Here is a 24,127-nt window from a genome sequence, read left to right on the forward strand (position 1 = left end):
ATCATACTGGAAGTTCTAGAAAAGGAAAGAAAAGATATACTGATTTTCGAAGGAAGAACTCAAATTGTGTTTGGTCACAGATAACATGGTTATCTATGTAGAAAATTCACAAGAATTGACAGAAACACTTCTGGAACTAAGAAGTGATTACAGCAAGGCTGCAGAATATAAAGTTAATATATGAAGGTCAATATAAGGTTAATGTACAAGGTTCAATATGTCCTATATTCCAGCAATGAAAAAGTAGGAATTTAAAATTAAAAGCACAATACCATTTACATTAGCACTCAGAGAAGTGAAATACTTAGGCATAATTCTAACAAAATATGTACAAGATCTATATAAGGAAAACTACAAAACTGATGGGAGAAATCAAATAACTAAATAAAGAATGAGATATCTCATGTTGATTGCTAGAAAAACTCAATATTGTCAAGATGTTAGTTCTTCCCAACTTGATCTATAAACTCAATGCGGTCTCAGTCAAAATCCCAACAAGCTATTTGGTGGATATCAACAAACTGATTCCAAAGTTTACCTAGAGAAGAAAAGCCTTAGGATAGCCAACATAATAATGAAGAACAAAGCTGGAAGATTGACACTACCTGACTTCAAGACTTACTATAAAGCTACAGTAATAAGACAGTGTGGTATCAGCAAAAGAATAGTCAAATAGATGGAAGGAACAGAATAGGGAGCTCAGAAATAGACCTATGTAAGTATAATCACATGATCTTTAACAAAGGAGCAAAGCCAATACAATGGAGAAAAGATAGTCTTTTCAAACATATGCAGATGGACCAATAAGACACCCGCATGCCAAAAAAAAAGAAAAATTAGATCTTTCACAAAAATTATTCAAAAATGAGCCACTGTTCTAAATGTAAAATGCAAAACTATAAAATTCCTAGAAGATAACACAGGAGAAAATCTAGATGGCCTTGCTTATGGTAATAACATTTTTAAATACCATGTCAAAGGCACAATCTATGAAATAAAGAATAAGCTGGAATTCATTAAAATGAAAACTGCTATTTGAAAACTACTGTCAAGAGAATGAGAATGCAAGCCACCAACTGGGAGAAAATATTTGCGAAACACATAATCTGATAAAGGACTTTTATCTAAAATATACAAAAAACTTATAAAACTTAACGGTAGGAAAACTAACAACCTGATTAAAAAATGGACAAAGACTTGACCAGATACCTCACTGAAGAAGATATGTAGATGGAAAATAAGCATATGTAAAGATGTTCATCATATATCATAAGGTTGATACAAATTAAAACAATGAAGTCCCACGATACACCTATTAGAATGGTCAAAATCCAAAATGCCGACAGCAAATCCTGGTAAGGATGTGAAGCAGCAGGAACTCTTATTCATTGCTGGTGGGAATACAGAATGGTGCAGACACTATGGAACATCAGTTTGGTAGTTTCTTACAAAACTAAACTTACTCTTGCTATGTGACACAGCAGTCATGCTCCTTGATCTTCATCCGCGGAAGGTGAGAACGTATGTTCACACAAAACCCTGCACATGAATGTTTATATAAACTTTATTCATAATTGCCAAAATTTGAGAGCAAACAAGATGTTCTTCAGTAGTAGATGAATAAACAAACTGTGGTACATCCAGACAATGGAATATTATGCAGTGCTAAAATGAAATGATCCATCAGGCCATGAAAAAACATGAAGGAACCTTAAATACATACTACTAAGTGAAAGAAGCAAATTGAAAAGGTAACATTCCTACTACATGACATCCTGGAAAAAATAAAACTATGGAGACAATAAAATGATAAGTAGTTGTCGGGGGTTGGGGGAAAGGAGAAATGAATAGGTGATACACAGATAATTTTTAGGGTAGTGAAAACGCTCTGTATGATCCTAAAATGATAGAAACTCATTTCTATATTGTCCAAATCCATAGCATGTATGCCATCAAGAGTGAACTCTAATGTAAACTGTGGACTTTGGGTGATAATGATGTGTCAATGTAGGTTCATCAGTGCAACAAATGTACCACTGTTGGGAGACATGGAAGTTGGAAGGCTGTGTATGAGTGGGGAGATATGCGAAATCTCTGTACCTTCTACTCAATTTTGCTGTAAACTTAAAACTGTTCTAAAAAATAAATTATATTTAAAAAGTGGTGCTAGAATCAATGGATATCCATATTAAAGGAACAAAAACAAAAACAAACCCTGAACCTTAATTCTTTTAAAAATTTGTATAAATTTAAAGCATACAAGTACAGTTTTATTACATGGATATATTACATAGTGGTAAAGTCTGGGCTTTTAGTGTAACCTAATAGTGTACATTTTACACATTAAGTAATTTCTCATCCTTCACCCTCTCTGACATTCCCACCCTTCCTATTCTCCAGTGATGAGCATTCCCCATTCTATGACCACATGTACACGTTATTTAGCTGACCACATGTTCACTTATAAGTGAAAACATACAGTACCTGACTTTCCATTTCTGTGAATCTCAAATCTTATCTCACACTATACCCAAAATTATATATACATCAAAATGTATTATAAACCTAAGCATAAAGAAAATATAGAAGAAAGTCTTTGTGATTTGGGAATACACAAAGATTATCTTGACCATAAAACAAAAATATTAACACACTGGACTTCATCAAAATTAAAGCATCTGGGCTTTGAAATAGAGCATTAAAAATTAAAAGGCAAGGCATAGATTTGGAGAAAATATTCATAGTATACATTCCAGACAAAGGATTTGTATCCAGAATATACAAAGATGTCTTTATAAAAATTAGGCAACCAATTTTAAAATGGGGAAAAGATTTGAACATGAACTTAACAAAAGTTACACAAGTAAGTGCATGAAAAGATGTTTAACATCCCAATCATTAGGGAAATGGAAATTTAAAAGCAATAAAAAATAAAAGCACCCACAGAGATACCACTTCACATCTGCTAGAATGTCTAAAACTAAAAAGACACAATATCAAGTATGTGTGAGGATGTGGACTCTCCAAAATTCTCATACGTTCCTGGCAGAATGTCAGGAAGGAAAAGAAATTGTGGACATCAATTTGGTAGTTTCTTATGAAGTTAAATATATATTTAGTATGTGACCCAGCAGTTTCACTTCTAGGCATTTACTGAGAAGAAACTAAAACATATATCCACACACAGACTTGTACATGAGTGTTCATAGCAGCTTTATTTGTAATGTATAAAAACTGGAAAAAATAGAAATGTCTATCAACAGATATTATGGATAAACGAATTTTGACATATTCGCATAATACCAGTCAGAAATAAAAAGGAAAAAAGTATTGATACATAAGAATGAATTTCAAAATTATGCTGAATGAAAGAAGCCAGACAAAAAGGAGTATATACTGTATGTTTTCATTTATGTAAAATTCTAGACAATGCAAACTGATTTATAGTTGACAGGAGTGGTTTGGAGAGGGAGGAGGAGGATTGTGATGGGATATGAAGGACTGCTTCATAGTGATAGATGTGTTCACATATTCATTGTTGTGATCTTCATGGGGGTGTACATATGTCAAAACCTTAACTTTTTGCTCTTTGTTGTATGTAAATTATACCCTCATAAAATTGATTTAAAAAGTGAAAAAGTCAGCTGTCATTAACCTTTTCTTCTTTTCTTTGGTTACCCTCTTTCTTAGTATATTTGATATGTCTGGCTTTATGTGTATTACTTTCAGATGATTCATTCCGGACTCGTAATGCCAGTAGTGTTCCACCTTCCTTTTCTCCTAATACTACCTTACCGAGTACTTCCCGTGGGACAGGTAACTCACTTGATCCCAAGAGCAGTGGAAGTAAAGATACACAACCACGGAAGGCTACCTTGTAAGTAATCAAGTGATGTTGGACTGAGTGTATTATCCTACTCTTTTTGTCAACACACTTTCCTTCCCACTTAAGTACTTTTCAAAGAATAGAAAATGTCTATAATGAGAAAATGTTATAAATTAGAAGGTATTATTGTCACATGTGACTCTGTTATGTTTATATAGAATGACTTATATATGGCAAAGACATTTGTAACCTTAGGGAAACAGAAAACATTTAAATGGCTCCCACTAGTATCTGAGATCTATTTTTTTTCTATGAAATGTTTGCATTTAGGTAATTTATCTCTAAGAAGACATCCCTTTAAACACCTAGCTTAAAGATATAGTATTTAATCACCCAGTGTGCAGAAAGATGGGTACAGCTGATGTCACTTAAGAAATAAGTGGCAGCATGGAACCCAGAATTGCGAGTCCAATAAACTGGAGATATTTACAAACTATATTATGTCTTGAAGTTCAAGTTATAAAGAGCCTCTGTTCTTTTCCCCCATGGTTCTTTTTAATGTGCTATTCATGTCTTTTAGCTTAAATATTTAAGAGAGGGGTACCATAAAAATCACCATGGTAAGAGACTATATCAAGGCATAAATGATTCAGCCAGGATACCCAAACCATAGTTACAAGTTAGCCATTTCATATAGGACACCTGAACCTTCTGGTTGGAACAGACTTTAAACAAGATTTAGATTTTCTTTTAAACATATGTTTGTGAATGCATGGGCATTTTTGAATAAAGTTTTTAAAATGCATTCTTTTATAAAAACTCTATGCCAGAGTCACTTTTAGGATCTGATTTAGGCTGTTTTGCATTGCTATAAAGAAATACCTGGGACTGGGTAATTTATAAAGAAAAGAGATTTAATTGGCTCATAGTTCTGCAGGCTTTACAGGAAGCATCTGCTTCTGGGGAGACCTCAGGAGGCTTATTATCCTGTCAGAAGGTGAAGCAGGAGCAGGCACATCACATGGTAAAAGCAGGAGCAGGAGAGAGAGAGTAGGGTTGGGGGAGGTGTCACACAGTTTTAAATGATCAAAAGCTTGTGAGAACTCACTATCACAAAGACAACACCAAGCCATGAGGGATCTGCCCCCAAAATCCAAACACCTCCCACCAGGACTCACCTCCAGCATTGGGGATTACAGTTCAACATGAGATTTGGGCAGGGACAAACATCCAAAATATATGTATACCAAATTTTAACTGGTCATTGTGTATATACCAATATAGATGTATATGCCTAACTTCATTCAAAATTTAGAAATAAGTTTAGAAATAAATTTATTGAATGGAGCTCAAGGAAAGAGGACCAATACACTATTACAAAAAAGTAACAGTAATAGAAAAAAATGAATAATGATATTACAGGTTAGCAGTGTAAATGCTACTTTTATTTACAGAGAATGCTCTTTAGCTATACAATTATTGCTCCCATGATTATACTGTGGAAATTCTACTTAAGTCATGAAATCACTGGGCGTGGTGACTGATACCTGTCATCCTGGCAGCACTTTGGGAGGTGGAGGCTGGCGGATCATCTGAGGTCAGGAGTTCGAGACAGCCTGGCCAACATGGGGAAACCCTGTCTCTACTAAAAAAATGCAATAATTTGCCGAGTGTGGTGGTGCGTTCCTGTAATCCCAGCTACTCAGGAGGCTGAGGCAGGAGAATCGCTTGAGCCTAGGAGGCAGAGGTTGCAGTGAGCCGAGATCATGCCATTGCACTCCAGCCTGGGCAACAAGAATGAAACTCGGTCTCAAAGTCATGAAAGCAGAGGCAGGGGCATGGTAATGGTGTATAGAAAGCATGAGCCTTGTGTGCCTCCTTCCCAGCAGCAGCTAAGTGGCTGTGCAAAGTTCAGCTCAGCACACTGGTCCTCACTGTGCATGTCTGTCGCATGACAGGGCTGCCTCATAGTTCCTCTTCTAAGGTGCCTTCTAGCTCTGGCATCCTGAAATCCTCTTTCTTACCCTAAGTTTGCTTCCTCTCAAAAGTTTGCCCTGAAATACTTCTGTTGAGGAATTATGTTGATGTTATCCGTCTCAAAAAAAAAAAAGTAATATATTCTCTTGTCCACTTACTATATATTTTTAAATGCCATAGGCATTTTTTACAGTAAAGACCATTGAAACCCAATATATTTATGCCAGTTCTCCTTTATTTCAGATTAGTCTTTTTATCTGTTCTTTCATTGTTGAGCATGCTTTTCCTTTTCATAGACTGAATTTTCTCTTGTTCAACATAAATAATGTGTAATTATTTATATAATTTATATATATGTATAATTGATTAAAAAGTGAATCTAGAAACAAACATTTTGATAACAAATCACATCGGGTGTATTTTTTCTTTTCTGATTCTAAAGGAGCAATGTTGATATCTACAGTTGCTTTTTTAACATGTAACTGGATATACAAGCTTGTAACTATTTCCATCTGATGTGGCATTTATATGGATCCCTCTTGACTGCACACTGCCACATGGCTGGATGGGTGATAATATCCATGTTGGTAGTTCTTTTGTGAAATAGTATCCACAATTCAAAGAGGCCATATCCAAATGAAAATATGTTTTTTTCATTTAAAACAAGCCTGTGAGGTGATTTTGGAGAGTATAAATTATCTCAATTTTTGCTTCTCAAATTCTATATAATACATTCCCCAGCTTTTCAGTGTCATTGAGATGACACATTTGGTATTTAGGAATATTAGCATCTTAAAGGAAGCATAGATCTGTATTATATCTTTGTCTTTTAAGGCAGTTCATATATTTATGTCTGTGTAACTTCCATTATGGTTATACAAAATTAAAAATGTAGGAAAGTATGAATTAAATTAAATGCTATGTTAGATTTACACAGAATTTTTGGTAATTAAAGATAATTCCAAATAATCTTTAATGCGTAATTCATTTTTTCTATTAATGAGAATTCTTATGTATTAGATTTATTCCAAGTAGAGTATCTATATATTTTTAATTTACTTTGTAAACATTATATGAATAACATTTTTCATGTTTTTTTCTTTTTCTCCTTTTCTCACTCCCTCCTTCCCCACCCTCCCTCTTTTCCCAAAGAAAATCCAGAAAATCCAATCCTTAAATCAACTGCTTGATGAAGGAGGCAAAACAAAGGCAGCAGGAGATAATGTGATTGGTGCACAAAAACTAAAGCAATGGCTGGGGCTTTGTTTTTAAATTTTGGGGGTTTTTGTTTGTTGCTGTTAATGAGCAGAAAGAGAGATATAATGACAGCTGATGTACTTTCCATATTTCAAATTAGATTCCCTAGGAGGTATAATATATATTTTTTGAGTAATAATGTGGTTACAGAATTCTAATGTTATAGTGAAGTGTAATGAAAAACATCTCTAGGTATGTGCTTTAACCACTGCTGCAAAAGAGACAAGTCTGCATTTATTTGTGCAGGAAACCAGCTATTTAATTGTTCTAGAGTTTTAGCATTTAAAAATTCTATGAAAGTCTACATCAGCTGAAATTGTCCTAGCTTGATAATCACTTGGAAGGGGACTTAGACGGTAAGAAAGATACTGCATTTTCTCATGACTCTCCAAGCCCACTTGAAAAGTCACACTGAAAGGATGCAAATAGCCGTCTTCGATTTTGGCAGCCCTCCAGATTGTGGAGACAATATGTTGTACCCAGACATTCCCAAATTTAAATTTGGCAATGAAAATTCCACAAAGATTTCTGATAACTCTGAGCTATAAATACCTTAAAAATAATAGATTGATGATTTTCTTTACTTCCTAGAGAATTTATTTTATAAATACTTTGGTTACATTTTAGATTGTACTTGTCCTTATTTAATTTAAAATGATGAATCTAGTCTGAATCAGCTGTTATTCCAAGCTATCATGCTTAAGCTATGTCAACAGCATTTGTTTGTACTAATGCTAATATTTCCATCTAAATTTGCCTGTGGAACATATACAGTCTTAATTTTAAACTGTCAGTTCTTGAGAGATACTGTATGAAGCTATTGTCAGCTTCTCTATTTCAAAATCAAGCATATAACTATATTGATACTAGAAAATATTTGTTTTTTTAAAATATATCAATGTATGGTAAAGATGATCTAATTTGTGAATGCACATGTGTGTGAGGTTAATTTTTATAATGTGAAATAATGAATAATGAATTTACTCAAAATAAAACATAGGTTAATAAGATACCTGTGTTTGTGAAAAAAGTTTTAAATACTTTCCTGCAGTTTTTATTCTATAATTAAAGAGTAAGATAGTTGATTTGTAGGTAGTGAATAAGAGAAATACACCAGCATCAACTATAAGAGCACAGTTACTCAGTGTGAGATCTTTTCATGCCATTTGTTTTCCTTTTTCCTTCCTTATGGCTTCTTTTTGGCTATTTTTAGTGATTCTTTTTTTTTTTTTTTTTTTAATTGCATTTTAGGTTTTGGGGTACATGTGAATAACATGCAAGGTTGTTGCGTAGGTGCACACGTGGCAGTATGATTTGCTGCCTCCCTCCCCTTCACCTATATCTGGCATTTCTCCCCATGCTATCCCTCCCCAACTCCCCACCCCCCCACTATCCCCCCTCCCCCCCAACAGACCCCAGTGTATAGTGCTCCCCTCCCTGTGTCCATGTGTTCTCCTTGTTCAACACCCGCCTATGAGTGAGAACATGTGGTGTTTGATTTTGTGTTCTTGTGTCAGTTTGCTGAGAATGATGTTTTCCAGGTTCATCCATGTCCCTACGAAGGATGTGAACTCCTCCTTTTTAATGGCTGCATAATATTCCATGGTGTATATGTGCCACATTTTTCCTGTCCAGTCTATCATCGATGGGCATTTGGGCTGGTTCCAGGTCTTTGCTATTGTAAACTGTGCTGCAATGAACATTCGTGTGCATGTGTCCTTATAGTAGAACGATTTATAATCCTTTGGATATATGCCCAGTAATGGGATTGCTGGGTCAAATGGAATTTCTATTTCTAGGTCCTTGAGGAATCGCCACACTGTTTTCCACAGTGGTTGAACTAATTTACACTCCCACCAACAGTGTAAAAGTGTTCCTATTTCTCCACATCCTCTCCAGCATCTGTTTTCTCCAGATTTTTTAATGATCGCCATTCTAACTGGCGTGAGATGGTATCTCAATGTAGTTTTGATTTGCATTTCTCTAATGACCAGTGATGATGAGCATTTTTTCATATGTTTGTTGGCCTCATGTATGTCTTCTTTTGTAAAGCATCTGTTCATATCCTTCGCCCATTTTTGAATGGGCTTGTTTGGTTTTTTCTTGTAAATCTTTTTTAGTTCATTGTAAATTCTGGATATCAGCCCTTTGTCAGACGGGTAGGCTTCAAAAATTTTTTCCCATTCTGTTGGTTGCCGATTCACTCTATTGACTGTTTCTTTTGCCGTGCAAAAGCTGTGGAGTTTGATTAGGTCCCATTTGTCTATTTTGGCTTTTGTTGCCAATGCTTTTGGTGTTTTGGTCATAAAGTCCTTGCCTACGCCTATGTCCTGAATGGTTTTGCCTATGTTTCCTTCTAGTGTTTTTATGGTGTTACGTCTTATGTTTAAGTCTTTAATCCATCTGGAGTCGATTTTAGTGTAAGGTGTCAGGAAGGGGTCCAGTTTCTGCTTTCTGCATATGGCTAGCCAGTTTTCCCAACACCACTTATTGAACAGGGAATCCTTTCCCCATTGATTGTTTTTTTCAGGTTTGTCAAAGATCAGGTGGTTGTAGATATGTTGTGTCGCCTCCGACGCCTCTGTTCTGTTCCATTGGTCTATATCTCTGTTTTGGTACCAGTACCATGCTGTTTTGATTACTGAAGCCTTGTAGTAGAGTTTGATGTCCGGTAGTGTGATGATTCTTAATAATATCCTTTGCCAAAGGACAACCAGGTAAATGGAATTGTTATTATTCATTTTGTCAGTAATTAAAATTCAGTAGGTATGAGAAATTTGACAGTACTGGTAAAGTAATCAATACACTCACTGTGGATTTCATTTAACTGTTTTCATTATTCCTACTAGCACCAATAATGTGGAATTGAATATATTAAGATCTGGAGAATTTGGTACATAATGAGACATCAAAATTGCATCAGTTTTACTGGTGCTTTGATTTATAGTCAGCATTTAGTTAAATAAAATGGAGAATTTCAATTTATTTGTTAAATAGTAAATTTAGCAGAATTATAAGTTTTTATTTCCTTTCATGCAAATGAGAGAAGGGAAAAATGATTTGACAGAGAAAAACGGCTACTACTTATAAAGTTCAGAAATGTAGAGCAGTCAATTGCAGTCTTATTCCTAGGCACTAAATTATCAAAACAGTTAATCAAATTTACTTATGGAAGTTTGTTTATTTTTTTTGAGATGGAGTCTTGCTCTGTCACGTGGGCTGGAGTGCAGTGGCGCAATTTGGCTCACTGTAACCTCCACCTCCTGGGTTCAAGCGATTTTCCTGCCTCAGCCTCTTGAGTAGCTGGGATTACAGGCATGTGCCACCATACCCAGCTAATTTTTTTTTTTTGTATTTTTAGTAGAGATGGGTTTCACCATTTTGGTCAAGGTGGTCTTGAACTCCTGACCTCATGATCTGCCGGCCTCGGCCTCCCAAATGCTGGGATTACAGGTGTGAGCCACCGAGTCTGGCCAGAAGTTTTTTTTAACAGAACATGACATTTCCTAAAGTCTTTGAAATATTTGTTAAAATTATACTTCCAAGGACAGATATATAGAAACAGAATAAAAAACAAATTGGTGACAGTTATGAATATCTACATGTATCTCCATTTATACCAGAAACAAGATGGATACTTTCGTGAAAGTTCTCAGTTTAACAGCTTATCAAATTGATTCTTTAAACTAGTTGCATGACAAAGAAAAATCTCCCTCCGTCTGTACCTGTAGGGAAAAGGGACATCTTCATCATCATTTTGTTAATGATTAAAACTTGCATTTTTAAGAAAAAGTCCACAAATTTCACTAGTTAGCCTTATAAGCAAAAAAACTTTTACTGCAGAAATGGAGATAGGGCTATAAAGGATTTTACTTAATAGAGGTTAAATAAGGAGCACATAAAATTTTTCTTTATAACCTCATATACATTTAAAAAATCATTTCTATTATTTGATTTCCTAAGCTTGAATATCTTAGTCTGGAGATGAGTCAGTTTTGCCATACAATTAGTGGATCTATGAGAAATCTTTGAAATGAAACAGACTCTTCAGCTTGAGTAGAAGTTTTACAATGAGGATAAAATGAATTAGATTAATTCAGTAACCTGTTCTCAGTTGTTACAGCATGTATGTGTGAGTGTATGATTGAGTGTAGGAACAATTTTTTTTTTTTTTTTTTTTTTTTTGAGATAGAGTCTTGCTCTATCACCCAGGCTGCAGTGCAGTGGCATGATGTCAGCTCACTGCAACCTCCGCCTCCCAGGTTTAAAGCAGTTCTCCACCTGAGCCTCCCAAGTAGCTGGGATTACAGGCGCATGCCACGACGCCTGGCTAATTTTTTGTATTTTCAGTAGAGATGGGGTTTCACCATCTTGGCCAGGCTGGTCTTGAACTCCTGACCTTGTGATCCACCCATCTTGGCCTCCCAAAGTGCTAGAATTAGTGGCGTGAGCCACCGCACCCGGCAGGAACAATTTTTAAAACTTGACACATGTAGTGAGGACTTGTACAAAGTTAAGATTTCCCCTGCTCAGTCAGAAACCTGGAGTGTGTGTGTGTGTGTGTGTGTGTGTGTGTGTGTGTGTGAAGAAAGTTACTTTTTTTATTGGTCTGTGTTTTTCAGTTATGCCTATGTACTTGGGAAATCTGAAACTGAGTGTCTTAGGAACTTCTTAAAGCAAATGTGGGGGAACATTAGAAAATACGTTTAAAATATAGAATAGCTTCATTTTCTACCTTAAAGAGTAATATGTTAAATACAGTTATTATACTGATGTTGCCTTGCAGTGGATGTGGTGGGAAGAAGACAGGTTTTTTATCTGCATGCTTTTGCATCCTTCAGTAATAATGCACCTTTTTATAACTGGGTTTGGCCATACTGATTTCAGTGGGCATTGTGTTCTCACAGACTTTCTTTTCCAGATTTCATTTCTTAAAAGTGGGAAATTTGACTGAATTCTATTTTATTTTTCTTTCTACTATTTTTCCACAAACAAATCTGACTAATTGAACACAAACAAATGACTTAAGAATGTCGGAGTTAGTCCTCTGTCTTTGGCCCTCTAGGGCCTAGAATTGCCTGTCTCTTCATGAGTGTCAATTAGTGCTCTTGGAATGAATACAGAAATGAATTTTGTTTTATTATGCAGTCTAAGTACTGACTTTTCATCATTCCAAAACCTGGATTGATTTTATACATAACCTGGAATGATGAAAAATCAGTATTTAGACTGCATATTAATATTACCTATTCATATTACTCTGAATTACATTAATCAAACAACTAATCAATAAATGAATTTTAGATTTGTTTAAACATTAGATAGCAGACAGACAGAAATCCAATTAGGCATTTAGTCAACATAGCTGACACTCTATTCAAGATTCTCTGAATATACTCTCTTCTGTTTCTGTGACAGAAAATGACTGCCTAAGGAAAATCAGGGATATTTGCCATTTCCCTTTTCACCCTGGGACAAAGTTTGTGCTTATGTTCTGTTTAACCCCCACAGGTAGCTGTAGTGCATGCTTTCTGTTTACCTGGTCCCCATCACATGTTTTAAATGGAAGGAAGGAAGAGTGAAAAGGGCTCGGGGACTAGACTCAGGAAAGGAAGGCTTCTGACTGCCACTGCCACACTGGGAGACCTTGGACAAGTGTTTTCTTCCCACTGAGATATAAGGTATGACTTATCCACTAGATGCAGAGGACACAGTGCCCAAGGCTGACGGTACTGTAAGGGCTCATGAAGGTGTTTTGCTTAGCGCCATATGCTAGACATACAACTTTGAAGCTAGACAGACAACTTTGGAAGAAAAATATATTCATCTTTTTACCAGTGCAGCCATAAAACATATATACATGAAGGAAGGAGGAGTCTACGAGGGTAAAAGTGCCTAGGGCCCATGAAATTAAGAATGTGGAACTGTTTCTGAGTCCCTGTTTCTTTCCTCTGTAAAATGAAGGTAGATGATCTGTGATTCAGCCAATAGCCTCTGCCAAGTGATTTGATGCACCATGGCAGCATATGCTGTGAACAGGACTGATTAGAACTGTTTTCTTCTGATTTCAGCCAGCAAGAAATGATTCTATAATAGATTAAAATAAAGCACTTATTTTGTACCACAGAGAAGTAAAGAGAGAGAAGCACATGACTCCAGGAGAATGTGTACATGTCTTCCTCCTAAAGGCTTTATGACATAGTGTTCTCACCTACAGCTTTTGAAAAATCCAAATATGTGACCAACAGAGAAAAGATATTCTACTCAGCTAGTCTTCAGCCAAATAACTAAGGCTCTTAGAAACAGGTAAAATACCAGACAGATTGCACAAACATCTTAAAAATATATATATTGATTTAATGCTTTTGTAGTAGTCCTCCCAAAAGCAGTCTCACTTATCCAGGGTCAGCCATGGTCCAAAAGCATTAAAATTCCAGAAATAAACAATCTAAAAGCTTTAAGTGGCATGACATTCTGAGTAGTGGGATGGAATCTTGCGTCATCCTGCTATGTCCCACCCCACCCAGGATGAAAATTCTCCTCTTGCTCAATGTCTCCATACTATCTACGCTCCTTGCCTGTGAGTCACTTAGTAGCCTTCTCTATAATTAGTTTGGATGTCATTGTATTGCGGTGCCTGCATTCAAGTAACTCATTTTACTTAATGTTGTTATTGTTAATCTCTTAACTGTGCCTAATTTCTAAATTAAACTTTATCATAGATATGTATGTGTAGGAAAGAATATATATAAAGTTCAGCACTATTCACCATTTCAGGCATCTGCCAGGGGTCTTTGAGTATATCCCACTCAGATAAGTGGGGACTACTGTATTTATTTGAGAACACCCTAAACTAGTTAAGAACAAAAGGGACACTCTCTCCTGCCATCCATTGCTGGTATCCTGTGTGGGTTTGATATTTCAGATTCAGCATCTACTGCAGCACTAAGTGCTTATGCATGTCCTGAATCATAGGAGAGTCGGATTCACCACCCTGCCCAGAAACAGAAGCATTCCAGAGGTTTCTTCATAGATCATGAAATGAAATGGCCGGTCCACTTTGATGACAGGAGGCATGGAATAAGCAATAATTTCTGACAGGGTTCCTGCCACTGCCTCAGTGCCCCTTTCATCAACTTCAATCACTGCTCTTTGTAAAACCTGGAAAAGGAAATAATGTGAAAAACGATTTGTGTGACAGTGCAAAGGAGGAATTAATTGAGCCCCTTGAAATTCTTCACAGTGGTCCTACCATGGGGTCATGCTCCTGGTATTTAGTGGAGCAGGCCCATCTATGTTAAGAGGAGTGGTCTGGGGTTGCACCAGGGACTGCCATAGGAATAGACCTCAGGAACCCAATGTAAAGTATTGTGGAATATGTGAAACACATTCTGGGTGTGGATTCAGGATGCACACATGCATCAAATAAATGTTTATTGAGTATGTACTTTATGCTACTAATTCTTGAGCTGAGCTGGTGCTCCTAAAAGGTTTTCAAGCCGCCTGGATCCCTTGAGTCCTCTTATTTTCCTTTTGGCAGGCAAGGTGGAGGCAGGGAATGGCTAGTCTTCTGTATTGGCTTCCCAGCACCTGGTACTACTCTGAGGCATTTTCTGCGCAAAGCCCAAGGGTCCCTGGAGCCTTTCTGAATTCTGGCTGCCTATATTGTGACTGCTTGCTATGTTTGGGAGGCCCTTTTTTAATAGGAATGTGATGGGATGTGAGTGACATACCTATATAATTACTGTATTATAAGAGATAATGAAAACATTTATATAATTACACTGATTTTCACTCCAGGAAATTCTCTGATTTCCTAGAGGAAAATTAACTCCCCAGAGCAACCGGGGAGAATATTTAATGGTTTACAATTTAAATTTCATGATGACCCTTCATAAACCAGCAGTGCATTTTAGTTTTCCGTGTGTTTGTAGCAGAAACACTTTCAGGTGCTGGTCTGCAGATTGTTTAATTGTCTTATCTCCCTTGAGGTGGTAAGACCTGATTCCAGGCCACAGTTGCCCTACTGTGTCCTACTTAAGTGGATGTCATTTTCAGTCTCTCTTGGAATTGAAAATTGTAATTGTATTAGAAAATGTTAACCAAACCCCACAGCTAAGGAAGAGTATAGAGAGGTATAGCTGCCATTTGGAAACATGTAGGAGCATTTTTATAGTGATGACTGGAGTTTCCTACTGGCATTAGTGACCATGGGCCAGCAATGCTAACTAGTTCCTGCAACACGCATAACTGCTCTGGACAACAGGCAGTTCCCCTCAAAACCAAGAAACCTTCCAATCAGAAACACAGTAACTGAAGGGATTCTATGTAGACGGTGACTGAACTTGTTCTTAGTACTTTTAGAGATAGAACTAGTATCAAAAAGTAAGAGGTAGAAGTTACAGGTTTCTCTCTCTATATATAACAATTTTAGCCATTTGTGGACTGGGCAGCTTTTCAAAGAAATGGTGAGTTTCCTGTCACCGGAAGCATGAAGAGGAAGAGGGAGAAGTTGGAGGGCCATTTCACAGGGCTATGGAGGGGATTTCCATAAGGAGGGAGAAGTTGGGATCCATGATGTCTAGGTATCATGGTAAAGGTGGTATAATTTCATGAACTATTCAAGTTGTATTCAACATAAATGATGGCAAATCTGTAAACCAGTTCCATTTCAGGGGCAAATTTCTCCCTGAGCACTTTAAGCAGAGGGAGAGAGGTCTACTTAAATTAAGTAGATTTATTAGGTATTTTAATGAAGTCGCTTGGAATTCTTAAAACATCCAACCTGGGTGCGATTTCAAGTATTTGGGATTTAAATCTAATTTTCTACTACAATTAGGTATTTTATCAAAGTTCAATGGTTTGTAAAAACATTTGTTTTTGTGACGTTTCCTGCTGAGGTTGGGCTCTGATGAAAGATCCTGACTTACCCTGGATACTTGGAGATTTCTTTCAGTAGCTGAGAGTTCACTAAGGTCAGCCCAGGGTGAGAAGATTCTTCTGATTCCCATCTGCTTAAGCAGCTCATGCATCTCATATTTCTGATCTAGCTTGAACTTGGGAAAAAAAACTTCCATGTTTCTGTGGTACAAGAACAGATAACGGTGAAATGTAGACAAAGCCATAGTCTATGGACACTAAAAAGGTCACAATGTTTTTTTCTTTAAGATTATTTCCATTAATGAGTCTTTCAGTTGACTATGCAGCTCACGCCATTCTTTTACAATGGTCTATCTCAGTGAAAATATGTCTAGCTTATCAAATAGGACTTCAGCTTCAGTGAACGAGTTTTATTCCTCAGCCAATGACTTACATTCTCTTTAGCAAAGTACCTATGTGTTCATTTCCCTATATTTTAAAAACAACCTGAATTGACAGCTGCTTTCAGCAATCCTGCAGTCTCCTGGATAATGGCTGTTTTCACTTCCTGGATTCTGCAGACTCCAAGAGTCTGGGGATGGACGCGGAGGGGAGTAAAGAAAACTTTGAACCTCTACCCATCTTTAGCCAGATAAACTCTTAATATCACCTATTTTGTATACTGGAGTCTTTTAAAATATGTTGCTTCGAAAGATGAGTTCTGTGGCTCAAAAAAAAAATGTGAAAACTACAAATTGATACTAATTTTAGTCTTTTTAAAGTCCCAATTTCTTAATCCATGAAGTGCAGACAAAAATATTGATACCAATTTTACAAGATTGCTCAGAGGAATATTACACGTTAAGTACCAGAGCAGTGTCTGCTGTATAGTAGGGTCTTGGTAAGTATGAACTCCCACCTACACACTATTTCTTTATTCTCTCTCTGTTGCACAGTTGGTCCAGGCTGTCAGACTGGAACATAATTGAGGACATGACATGTCTTGAAGATTATAAACTTACTCATTCAGCAAACATTTCTTGAGTGCTTATGATGTTTGGGGGTTCTTTGTTAGGTGCTAAAGATATGAAGAAAAATGAAAGAAGAATAATGAAGATAAAACTAATTCTGGGGACCTTTAGCTGGACTTATCTCTGCCAAAATCTGGGTCACAGACTTCAGAAGTGATAGCCATGGAATTCGTATTGCAGCCATTTTCCCTGCATTATTACCTATTTTTAATGGACTGTTTGTTTGTCTTCCTTCAATAGAACATAAGCTCCATGAGGACAGGGACTTTTGCCTGATTTGTTTGCTGATGGATCCCTGGCATCGTACTTTTATCACAGTAGCAGAACGTGAAGTACTGGTGGACTCAATCAATGAATCAATCAGGCACTCTGACAGATGGTGGGGATAGAGTGGAAAAAAAATGCTGTGCTGCCCTCAAGAAGCTTATAGGTCACTGGAGGAGAATGGGCATTAAACCACAGTGCATTCAATGAAATTGTGCTGAGTGTTTGCAAGTATGGAAAGGTAGAGTTTGTATAGGGTATGGGCAAGAGTTGTACCTGGTTTTCAGGTTTCTGAGCCATGTCTCCACCAAGTCTGTGGTCAGGTAGTCTTCAAGGGCGAGGTGATCACCCATTTTCTCCATGAGGATCACCAGCATGGTGGCATTTCCTCGGTAGGGCAATTTGAGGACATGACAACGAAAATTCTTATCAAAGGTGGAGGCAAACTTGCCTGCGCCGTACATCATGGGCACCTTAATAGTCTTGTAATTGTCCAGGTGGAAAGTGTCAGCTTCAGTGAAGACAGGGTCAAATGGGGTCAGCCATTTCCCTGAACAAGTAAGAGAAGAACTCATTGTAGAAATCCCCTCTTTGAAAAGTATTGTTCTTGCTCAAATAATAGGGAGCATTCTATCTCCCTTCTTGTTCCAACTAGGAAAGGCGTTCCTAATCGGGTTCACTTTTCCACAGCTCAGGCAGGCAAAATAGATTTCCTCAAAGCCTCAAATGACAGGCTTTTCTCTGGCCTCTAGCCTAGCTAGTAAAATACAGCTCCACTCACAGGCCCTACTGGAATTGCACACAAAAGAAAGGAAATGTTTCCCAACAATCCCTGGCTCCCCTCGCTGTCCTGGACCTGAACAAAATTCACAGTCATTCCCTCATAGTTGGCTCCAGCTTAGAGAAGACAGCCTTTGCCTGGTTCCTCTGACTGCTACTTTAGCTCATTCATACCAGGCAAAAGCACACTCAGAGTCCAAGGTGGCAGGAGTGATACTTCTCACCCACCCACTGTTTAGTGTGGTTCTGAGAGAAGGGGCCCCACAATGCAGAGGCCACCATCAGGCAGGTGCAGGACTTTACCCAAATGTCTGCCCCGGGGGTGTGGCCTGGCTGGTTGTAAAAGTGGCTTCCCCTGCCTGGGCTTTCCAAGTCTGGTGCCAGCTCTGAGAAAGTGGCGTCCAACCCACATCCAGTGCCTCATTAGGGAGGCAGTGTTGGACAGAACCTAGGATCGGGGGTTAGGAGGCCCTTTTTTGGGTTTTGCCTCTACCATTTATTGCATGACCTTTATCGAGCTAACCTCTCTGAGCTGCTTTCATCTTTAGAAAGGAGACAACAACTCCTACTCTACCTACTGATTGGCAGTTAGGAAGATGAAATAAACAGAGCTAATAGATATTCAGTGTCTATTATGTGCCAAGCACATCTGGGTATGTTATGTTCAGTGTCTCATTTAGCCTCTATAGTAGCTGGAGTGTCCCTATTTTCTATAATTAGAATCTAAGGGCAGAGAGTTTGTCACTTGCTCCAGGTCAAAAAAGTAAAAATGAAGGAGCAATGGTGCAATTCTAAATCTCTCAGATAATCCTCCGCCGTTTTTTTTTTTTTTTTCTTTGGAACAACCCTATGCTTCTAAACATTAGAGGGGAGCTGTGTAGAGTGCTCTGAAAATTATAAGCACTACAAGTACATGGGATACTACGGCAGGGCCTCAAATGACAGCATCTGGCACTATTCAGTATGTGTATTAATCTGTTTGTGAAACCTGAAAACATATTCATGGAAAATCACTTAGCGTTAACCATATGCTGGCCTAACGGAAGGAAAGGGAGAGAGAGTCGTAGGGCCCTGGGGCCTTGGGAGAGCAGAACATTATCAAAGTACCTTTGAACAAGATGTAATCCACAATAATTAATTTGGTTTCAGGATTAATCTCATCAAACAGTTTGGGAATTTTCCCCTGAGTCTCTTTGTTAATGTAATGATTCATGAGCCCTTTGGCCTGTGAGGCATTGCGAAAATTCATAGGCACACACTCTGTATCAAAATACCTCTTGGATAAGTTGAGGAAGGTCTCTTTGACATCAAAATCCTTGTGGATAAAGGCAAAACTCCCCTGGGTGAGGCCCAGTTCCTGATTGCGGGAGAGGGTTTCTCTGAGTCGCTTAAAGAGGGAAGGCAGGAGCCTGGGCTTGGTGGGGTTCAGGGTCTGCAAGTGGAGCCCTTTCTTGATCTGGGCTTTGGTGGGCCCTGTGGCCCCCAGCATCAAGCCTGCCATGGCCAAGGACATGCCAAGTGGAGAGAAGACCATGTTGCCATCGTGCCTCATGGAGATCTTCCGCAGCAGGCTGAATCCGAAGTTTGAAGTCTCCTTTGCAAGTTGCTGCTTGCTGGCTGTCAGCCAGACTTCGTCCTCCTTGCTGGCTTCCTCCTCATCCTCCTCTTCCTCCCTGGGAGCCTGCACTACCCTGCTGGTCTGGTTCTGAGGGACTGGGGCCTCTGGAGACTGAGGACCAGAGGCCAAGCCAGGTACCAACCACACCTGTGCCAGGAGGATGGGGAGCAGGAGGCTTGGCACTACCTTCATGTGGTCGGCTGCAGAGGCCAAGGACTGCCTCCCTTCAGCTGCAAGACTTCCTGTGGAGAGGAGAGGATAGAGATGGTTTTAACACCTCCTAAAATGTCTTTGTGGATAGTAAAAGCTTCTTCAGGAACCCTGCCTCCTTTCTGTGGCTCAAGTAGGTTAGCCTTACCCCAGGAAGACCTGGAACAAGTGTGGGTGACATTTGCTCACCCAAGGAGGTGTCATTATTTCACAGAGCAAAATCTCCTCCAGTTCCCATTTCCTGCCAGGCTGGCAGGCAGCTTGGTCCTGACCCCTTTTCCATTCATCCCGTCTCCTCCCTGAGGGCCAGGGCAGAGACCCCGCCCTGGGAGCAGGAGGCAGCACAGAAGGTGGGGGTCTGAGCAGATGAAATTGGGGGTCCTCACACACCTTTCTCTGATCTGCTTCATTCATTGCCCTGACCATCCAGCTGGGCGACCAGTCTTGCCCTGGGCCCTGTTTGGCTGGGGATTGGAGTGCCTGCATGGCCATTGGGCAAGGAAGGGGGAAAGTGCTGGAGCTTCCTTGGATTTTTATCGAAATTCTCGCACTGCACCTCTGCTACACAGTTCCTTGGAGGTCTTCCTTCTTTCCTATAGCTGAAGCTCCCAGGTAGCAGAGGCGCTGCGATTCATGCAGCCTATGTCTGGGCTCCCTCCACTGGCCTCATGGAGCCCTCATAGACACCTGGGCTGCCTGCCGGCTCTATTGCCCCAGGTGCACAGCGTGAGAACCACACTTCCTCACCATTAGCTGTGCCCCCACCCTGCCATCACCTTTCAGGTTCCCTCCATGTCCTGGGACACAGAGCCTGGCTCCCGAGCACTTGCATGTTTTCCATCCAAATACGTGGCTTGAGTTGGGCTGGGCCACCTGGCTGTGTCCAAACTCGGTTCTGATGTTCAGCCACACGGCAGGCCTGATCCCAGAGGCTGGCTGGGCAGGACCCCTGAGATGCCTGCCCTCCCTCATCCTCTCTCTGGGCCCACTCCCCTGGGAGGGTCTGGGTGGGACAGGATACCCAGCCCAGTGGATGCCAGGTGGATGCTGCAAGCCTCATGATAATTCCCATCAGCAGAGACCCTTATTTTTGACCAAGGTCACCTGCAGCAAAATATGGTGGCAGGCAGAGCTCCCAGGCCTCTTCTTCCTGATGCAGAGGCTGAGTCCGTATCTATGCCTGGGACAAAACTGCCTTCTTGCTTATGCTGAAGGGCACTCCGGAATTCAGAGCCTCACTCTGCAGTCTGAATGGCACTACCCTCTACCCTACAGAAGCAGTGAAATAACTTGCACTGTGTTTCCCAAAGGACATTGTGGAGGAAATTCTTGTAGACTCTAAATGGCAAACCCATGTTCAATAGGTCACTCAGGTATTGTACATGTTGGGTAAATAGCTCTTTCAGTGTAAATGCATCCCAGTTTCATGCTTTTATTGTTATGGGCTGAATGTGTCCCCCCAGAATTCATAAGTTGAAGCCCTAACCCCAGTGTGATGGCAGTAGGAGTTGGGGGCCTTGGGAAGTGATTAGTTTAGATGAGATCATGAGGGCAAGGCCACTGTGACAGCACTAGTGTTGTTAGAAGAAGAAGAGAGACCAGACAGACCCCCCTCCTCCGCACCTCCTCTCCACAGGAGGACACGGTGAGAAGGGGGCCATCTGCAAGCCGAGAAGACAGCCCCACCAGAATCTGGCCAGACTGGCACCCTGACTCAGACTTTCAGCCCCCAAAACTGCAAGAAATAGATGTCTTTTGAAGCCACCCAGGCGGTGGTGTTAGGGCAGCCTGGGCTAAGATGATGACGTGGTATGTTTAGTGCTACTTTCTACATTAAGACCACACAGAATACTCCTGAATTCAAGGTTACTTCTCCCTGTCACAGTGGTCCGGAAATTCGCCCGGCATGCCAACCAGATGTCACTGCTTCCAAATGCTAAGTCTTACCTCCCTGCTGTTGAAGCTTGTCCTGTCGTCTGCAGAGTGGCAGCCCAGTAATCCCCAGCCGCACCTGGGCACATATCCCCTAAGGTCTTTGCTCATCTACCCAACTCTTTGGAGTCTAGGCCAGGAGTGCAGGAGGCACTCCTGGACTAGGGCACCATCCAGCATGGTGAGATGCACTTTCCTAGACAGAACTCGGGCAGCGAGGAATCACCAGCTCACCTGCCACTTCTCAGCCCTGGGACAGCACACACCCCCACCTCCCCTCAGCCATGGGAAGAGGAGGCCTGCTCCCTCTGGCAGTGAATTGCAGTGGGTGAAATGTCAAGCCTTTCAAACTCTTTCCTTTGGCCTCCTTCCTACAGAGGAGCCCCTTGTGTCTAGAATTTGCCTCTCGCCCCACTCTAGCCCCCAGTCTGGATGTGCAGTCCCCACGGAGTGCCGGATGGAGGCCTTTGCACTGCTCAGCCACACAGCCCTTACCTTGGTGCCCACCCAGAGGTGAGAACATCTCTCCCAGTCCCTTCTGGTTAGACTCTTTGAAGGTCTTCTGTAACCCACTACCTCTTACCAGTATGTGGCCTCGGGTCTTGGGAAGGTCCTTCATTCAGAGCAAAAACCAAAGCTTCAGCTTTGCAGCCCAGAACCTTCAGCAAATATTTGCTATTCCAAAGTATGATCCTCTGTGGGATGGTTACTGATTAACATCCTGCTTGTGATGGTGGCATTTCCAAAAACCAAAGGCCAAGTGGGAGGCTTCCTGTACCCACCAGTTCCTCCTATAACCTGGAGCATGACCCACATCCCATCACGAGGGCTTCTGTCTTGCAACTCAAGGCTTGACCTCAGTAAGATTCAGCTCCTTCTGGGTGGGGTGTGGGGGATTTCTCTTGAGTTGTTATGGGTGCTGAACACCTCTAGAAAGAAGGCACTGGGGGATCCCACAGGTGCTTCCTGAGTCCCCAACCCGGTACTGGACACGATGGGGGTATGGGTTGGGGGGCAGAGCAGAGATGTTTTGAGACTTGCTCTCTCAGCCCCCAAAGAACTGGTCAGTCCAGTGGGGGAGGCAGAGTACATCACTACTTAGAGTACATAGCTCCTTTCAAGGTAAATTTCCTGCTTCACAATGTTGCTAGACTCGAGACTGAATTGTCGGGTACTGAGTCGAGTCTGGTGGAGATCCTTTATGGAAAAACTTCTCAGACTTCTCAGATCCTCTTTTTTATAGCTATTTTGTTATGTGCCCCTTACTACGATGCTTGAAGTGAAATGTATAGCTAATACAACCTACCCACAAAATTAAAAAAAAACAAAAACAAAATAATGCTCTAAGGAGAATATGGAGGCATAATAAAAGAGAATAATGTGTCCCTGACTACGGCAGTGCTGTGGCCTAAGGGTCCGGGCAGGTGCAGTGAGGCTGGCCAATGTGATGCCTGTGGGAGGCCATGTGTGTGCTGCTCGCCGCCGGCCAGTCAATGTGGCAACCAATGTAACCACCAGGGATAGTTTTGAAATGGTAAATAATGCTTGGTAAAGTTTCAGACAAAATAAAATATAGATCTTTCCCTGATTTACATGGATATTGTCTTCACAGAAAATGCAGTGTGTAGTAAAACCTTGGATAAATATTGTATTTTTATATGAAATAAAGCAGCTCCAGGATTGAGGGTCTAGGCTCAGATAATTCCACATGAACTTGAGAACTTCCAGGTGGATATGTGAGTCCTGTGGGACCTGGTGGCCTCTTCGTCGTGGTTTATCACCCTACGCGTTCTGGTATGTTTGGCATTCTCAACCCTGAATCCTTAAGTGGTACTAGTACTCCCCCAAACCTTTGTGAAGAGCAGAAGTGTCCCAACAGGTTTCCAGAGTGTTCCTTTTGGGCAGTACCTGCTCTGTTGATTGGCAGTTCCTTAAGAGGTGAAAGTAAGGGTGTAGAGGGGCAGGCTGGGCTCACACCATGCACAGGAGCTAGCCTTGGCCTGCCTATCCACGTCGAGCTCTGCAGCTGAGGGCTTGTGGGCTCCCAAAAGGCAGGGACTGCTTCCTCCAGGCTTGGGAAGGTGTCTGTTTTGCTAAATGTCTGAGCAGAGCCCGAGAGTGCACAGTTTTTTGTTTTTTGGGTTTTTTTTTGACAGATTCTTGCCCTGTCACCCAGGTTGGAGTGCAATGGTGCAATCTCAGCTCACTGCAACCTCTGCCTCCTTCGTTCAAATGCTTCTCCTGCCTCAGCCTCCCAAGTAGCTGGGATTACAGGCACCCACTACCATGCTCAGCTAATTTTTGTATTTTTAGTAGAGACAGGGTTTCACCATGTTGGCCAGGCTGGTCTCAAACTCCTGACCTTGTGATTTG

At 40.4% G+C, this 24,127-nt stretch overlaps 2 protein-coding genes across 9 annotated transcripts in view; one reads left to right on the top strand and one right to left on the bottom strand.

Annotated features, from left to right (window-relative positions):
- Window positions 1-19,931, top strand: part of PPP4R4 (protein phosphatase 4 regulatory subunit 4) — a 114,200-nt gene extending 94,269 nt beyond the window's left edge. For 2 of the 7 annotated variants that reach the window (XM_012458272.3, XM_012458269.3), the window contains 2 exons: window positions 3,730-3,877; window positions 6,956-8,070. In XM_012458272.3, the coding sequence (XP_012313695.2) occupies window positions 3,730-3,877; window positions 6,956-6,980 (173 nt within the window). In that variant the 3' untranslated portion in view covers window positions 6,981-8,070. Of the gene's footprint in view, window positions 1-3,729; window positions 3,878-6,955; window positions 8,071-12,571 lie in introns of those variants that run through there. The other 5 variants (XR_010342105.1, XR_010342106.1, XR_010342104.1 and 2 more) reach the window with 5 other exon arrangements.
- SERPINA10 (serpin family A member 10) lies at window positions 13,395-22,448 on the bottom strand. Of its 2 annotated transcripts, none has more exons than XM_012458276.3 (5): window positions 22,338-22,448; window positions 19,102-19,854; window positions 17,491-17,764; window positions 15,991-16,141; window positions 13,395-14,221 (listed from the first exon to the last, which is right to left on the bottom strand). In XM_012458276.3, exons 2-5 carry the CDS (start codon window positions 19,802-19,804, stop codon window positions 14,030-14,032), a joined length of 1,320 nt encoding a protein of 439 aa, XP_012313699.2. In that variant the 5' UTR covers window positions 19,805-19,854; window positions 22,338-22,448; the 3' UTR covers window positions 13,395-14,029. The 2 variants fall into 2 exon arrangements, with proteins under 2 accessions (XP_012313699.2, XP_012313698.2); XM_012458275.3 differs by lacking the exon at window positions 22,338-22,448 and adding an exon at window positions 22,250-22,333.
- Between the last annotated feature and the right edge of the window lie 1,679 nt (window positions 22,449-24,127).

The sequence above is a fragment of the Aotus nancymaae genome, unplaced genomic scaffold (genome assembly GCF_030222135.1).
Source record: "Aotus nancymaae isolate 86718 unplaced genomic scaffold, 86718_ANA_hifiasm-v0.15.2.pri h1tg000011l, whole genome shotgun sequence".
Taxonomy (NCBI): domain Eukaryota; kingdom Metazoa; phylum Chordata; class Mammalia; order Primates; family Aotidae; genus Aotus; species Aotus nancymaae.

What these genes read in the sequence shown, in the direction of transcription:
- SERPINA10 (XM_012458275.3), bottom strand. Translation starts at nt 22,277, where the DNA reads ATGTTCTCACCTCTGGGTGGGCACCAAG. An exon ending in GGATTACATCTTGTTCAAAG is followed by an intron (nt 17,765 to 19,101) that starts GTACTTTGATAA and finishes TTACTTGTTCAG; the next exon opens with GGAAATGGCTGACCCCATTT. An exon ending in CTCAGAAACCTGAAAACCAG is followed by an intron (nt 16,142 to 17,490) that starts GTACAACTCTTG and finishes CTTGTACCACAG; the next exon opens with AAACATGGAAGTTTTTTTTC.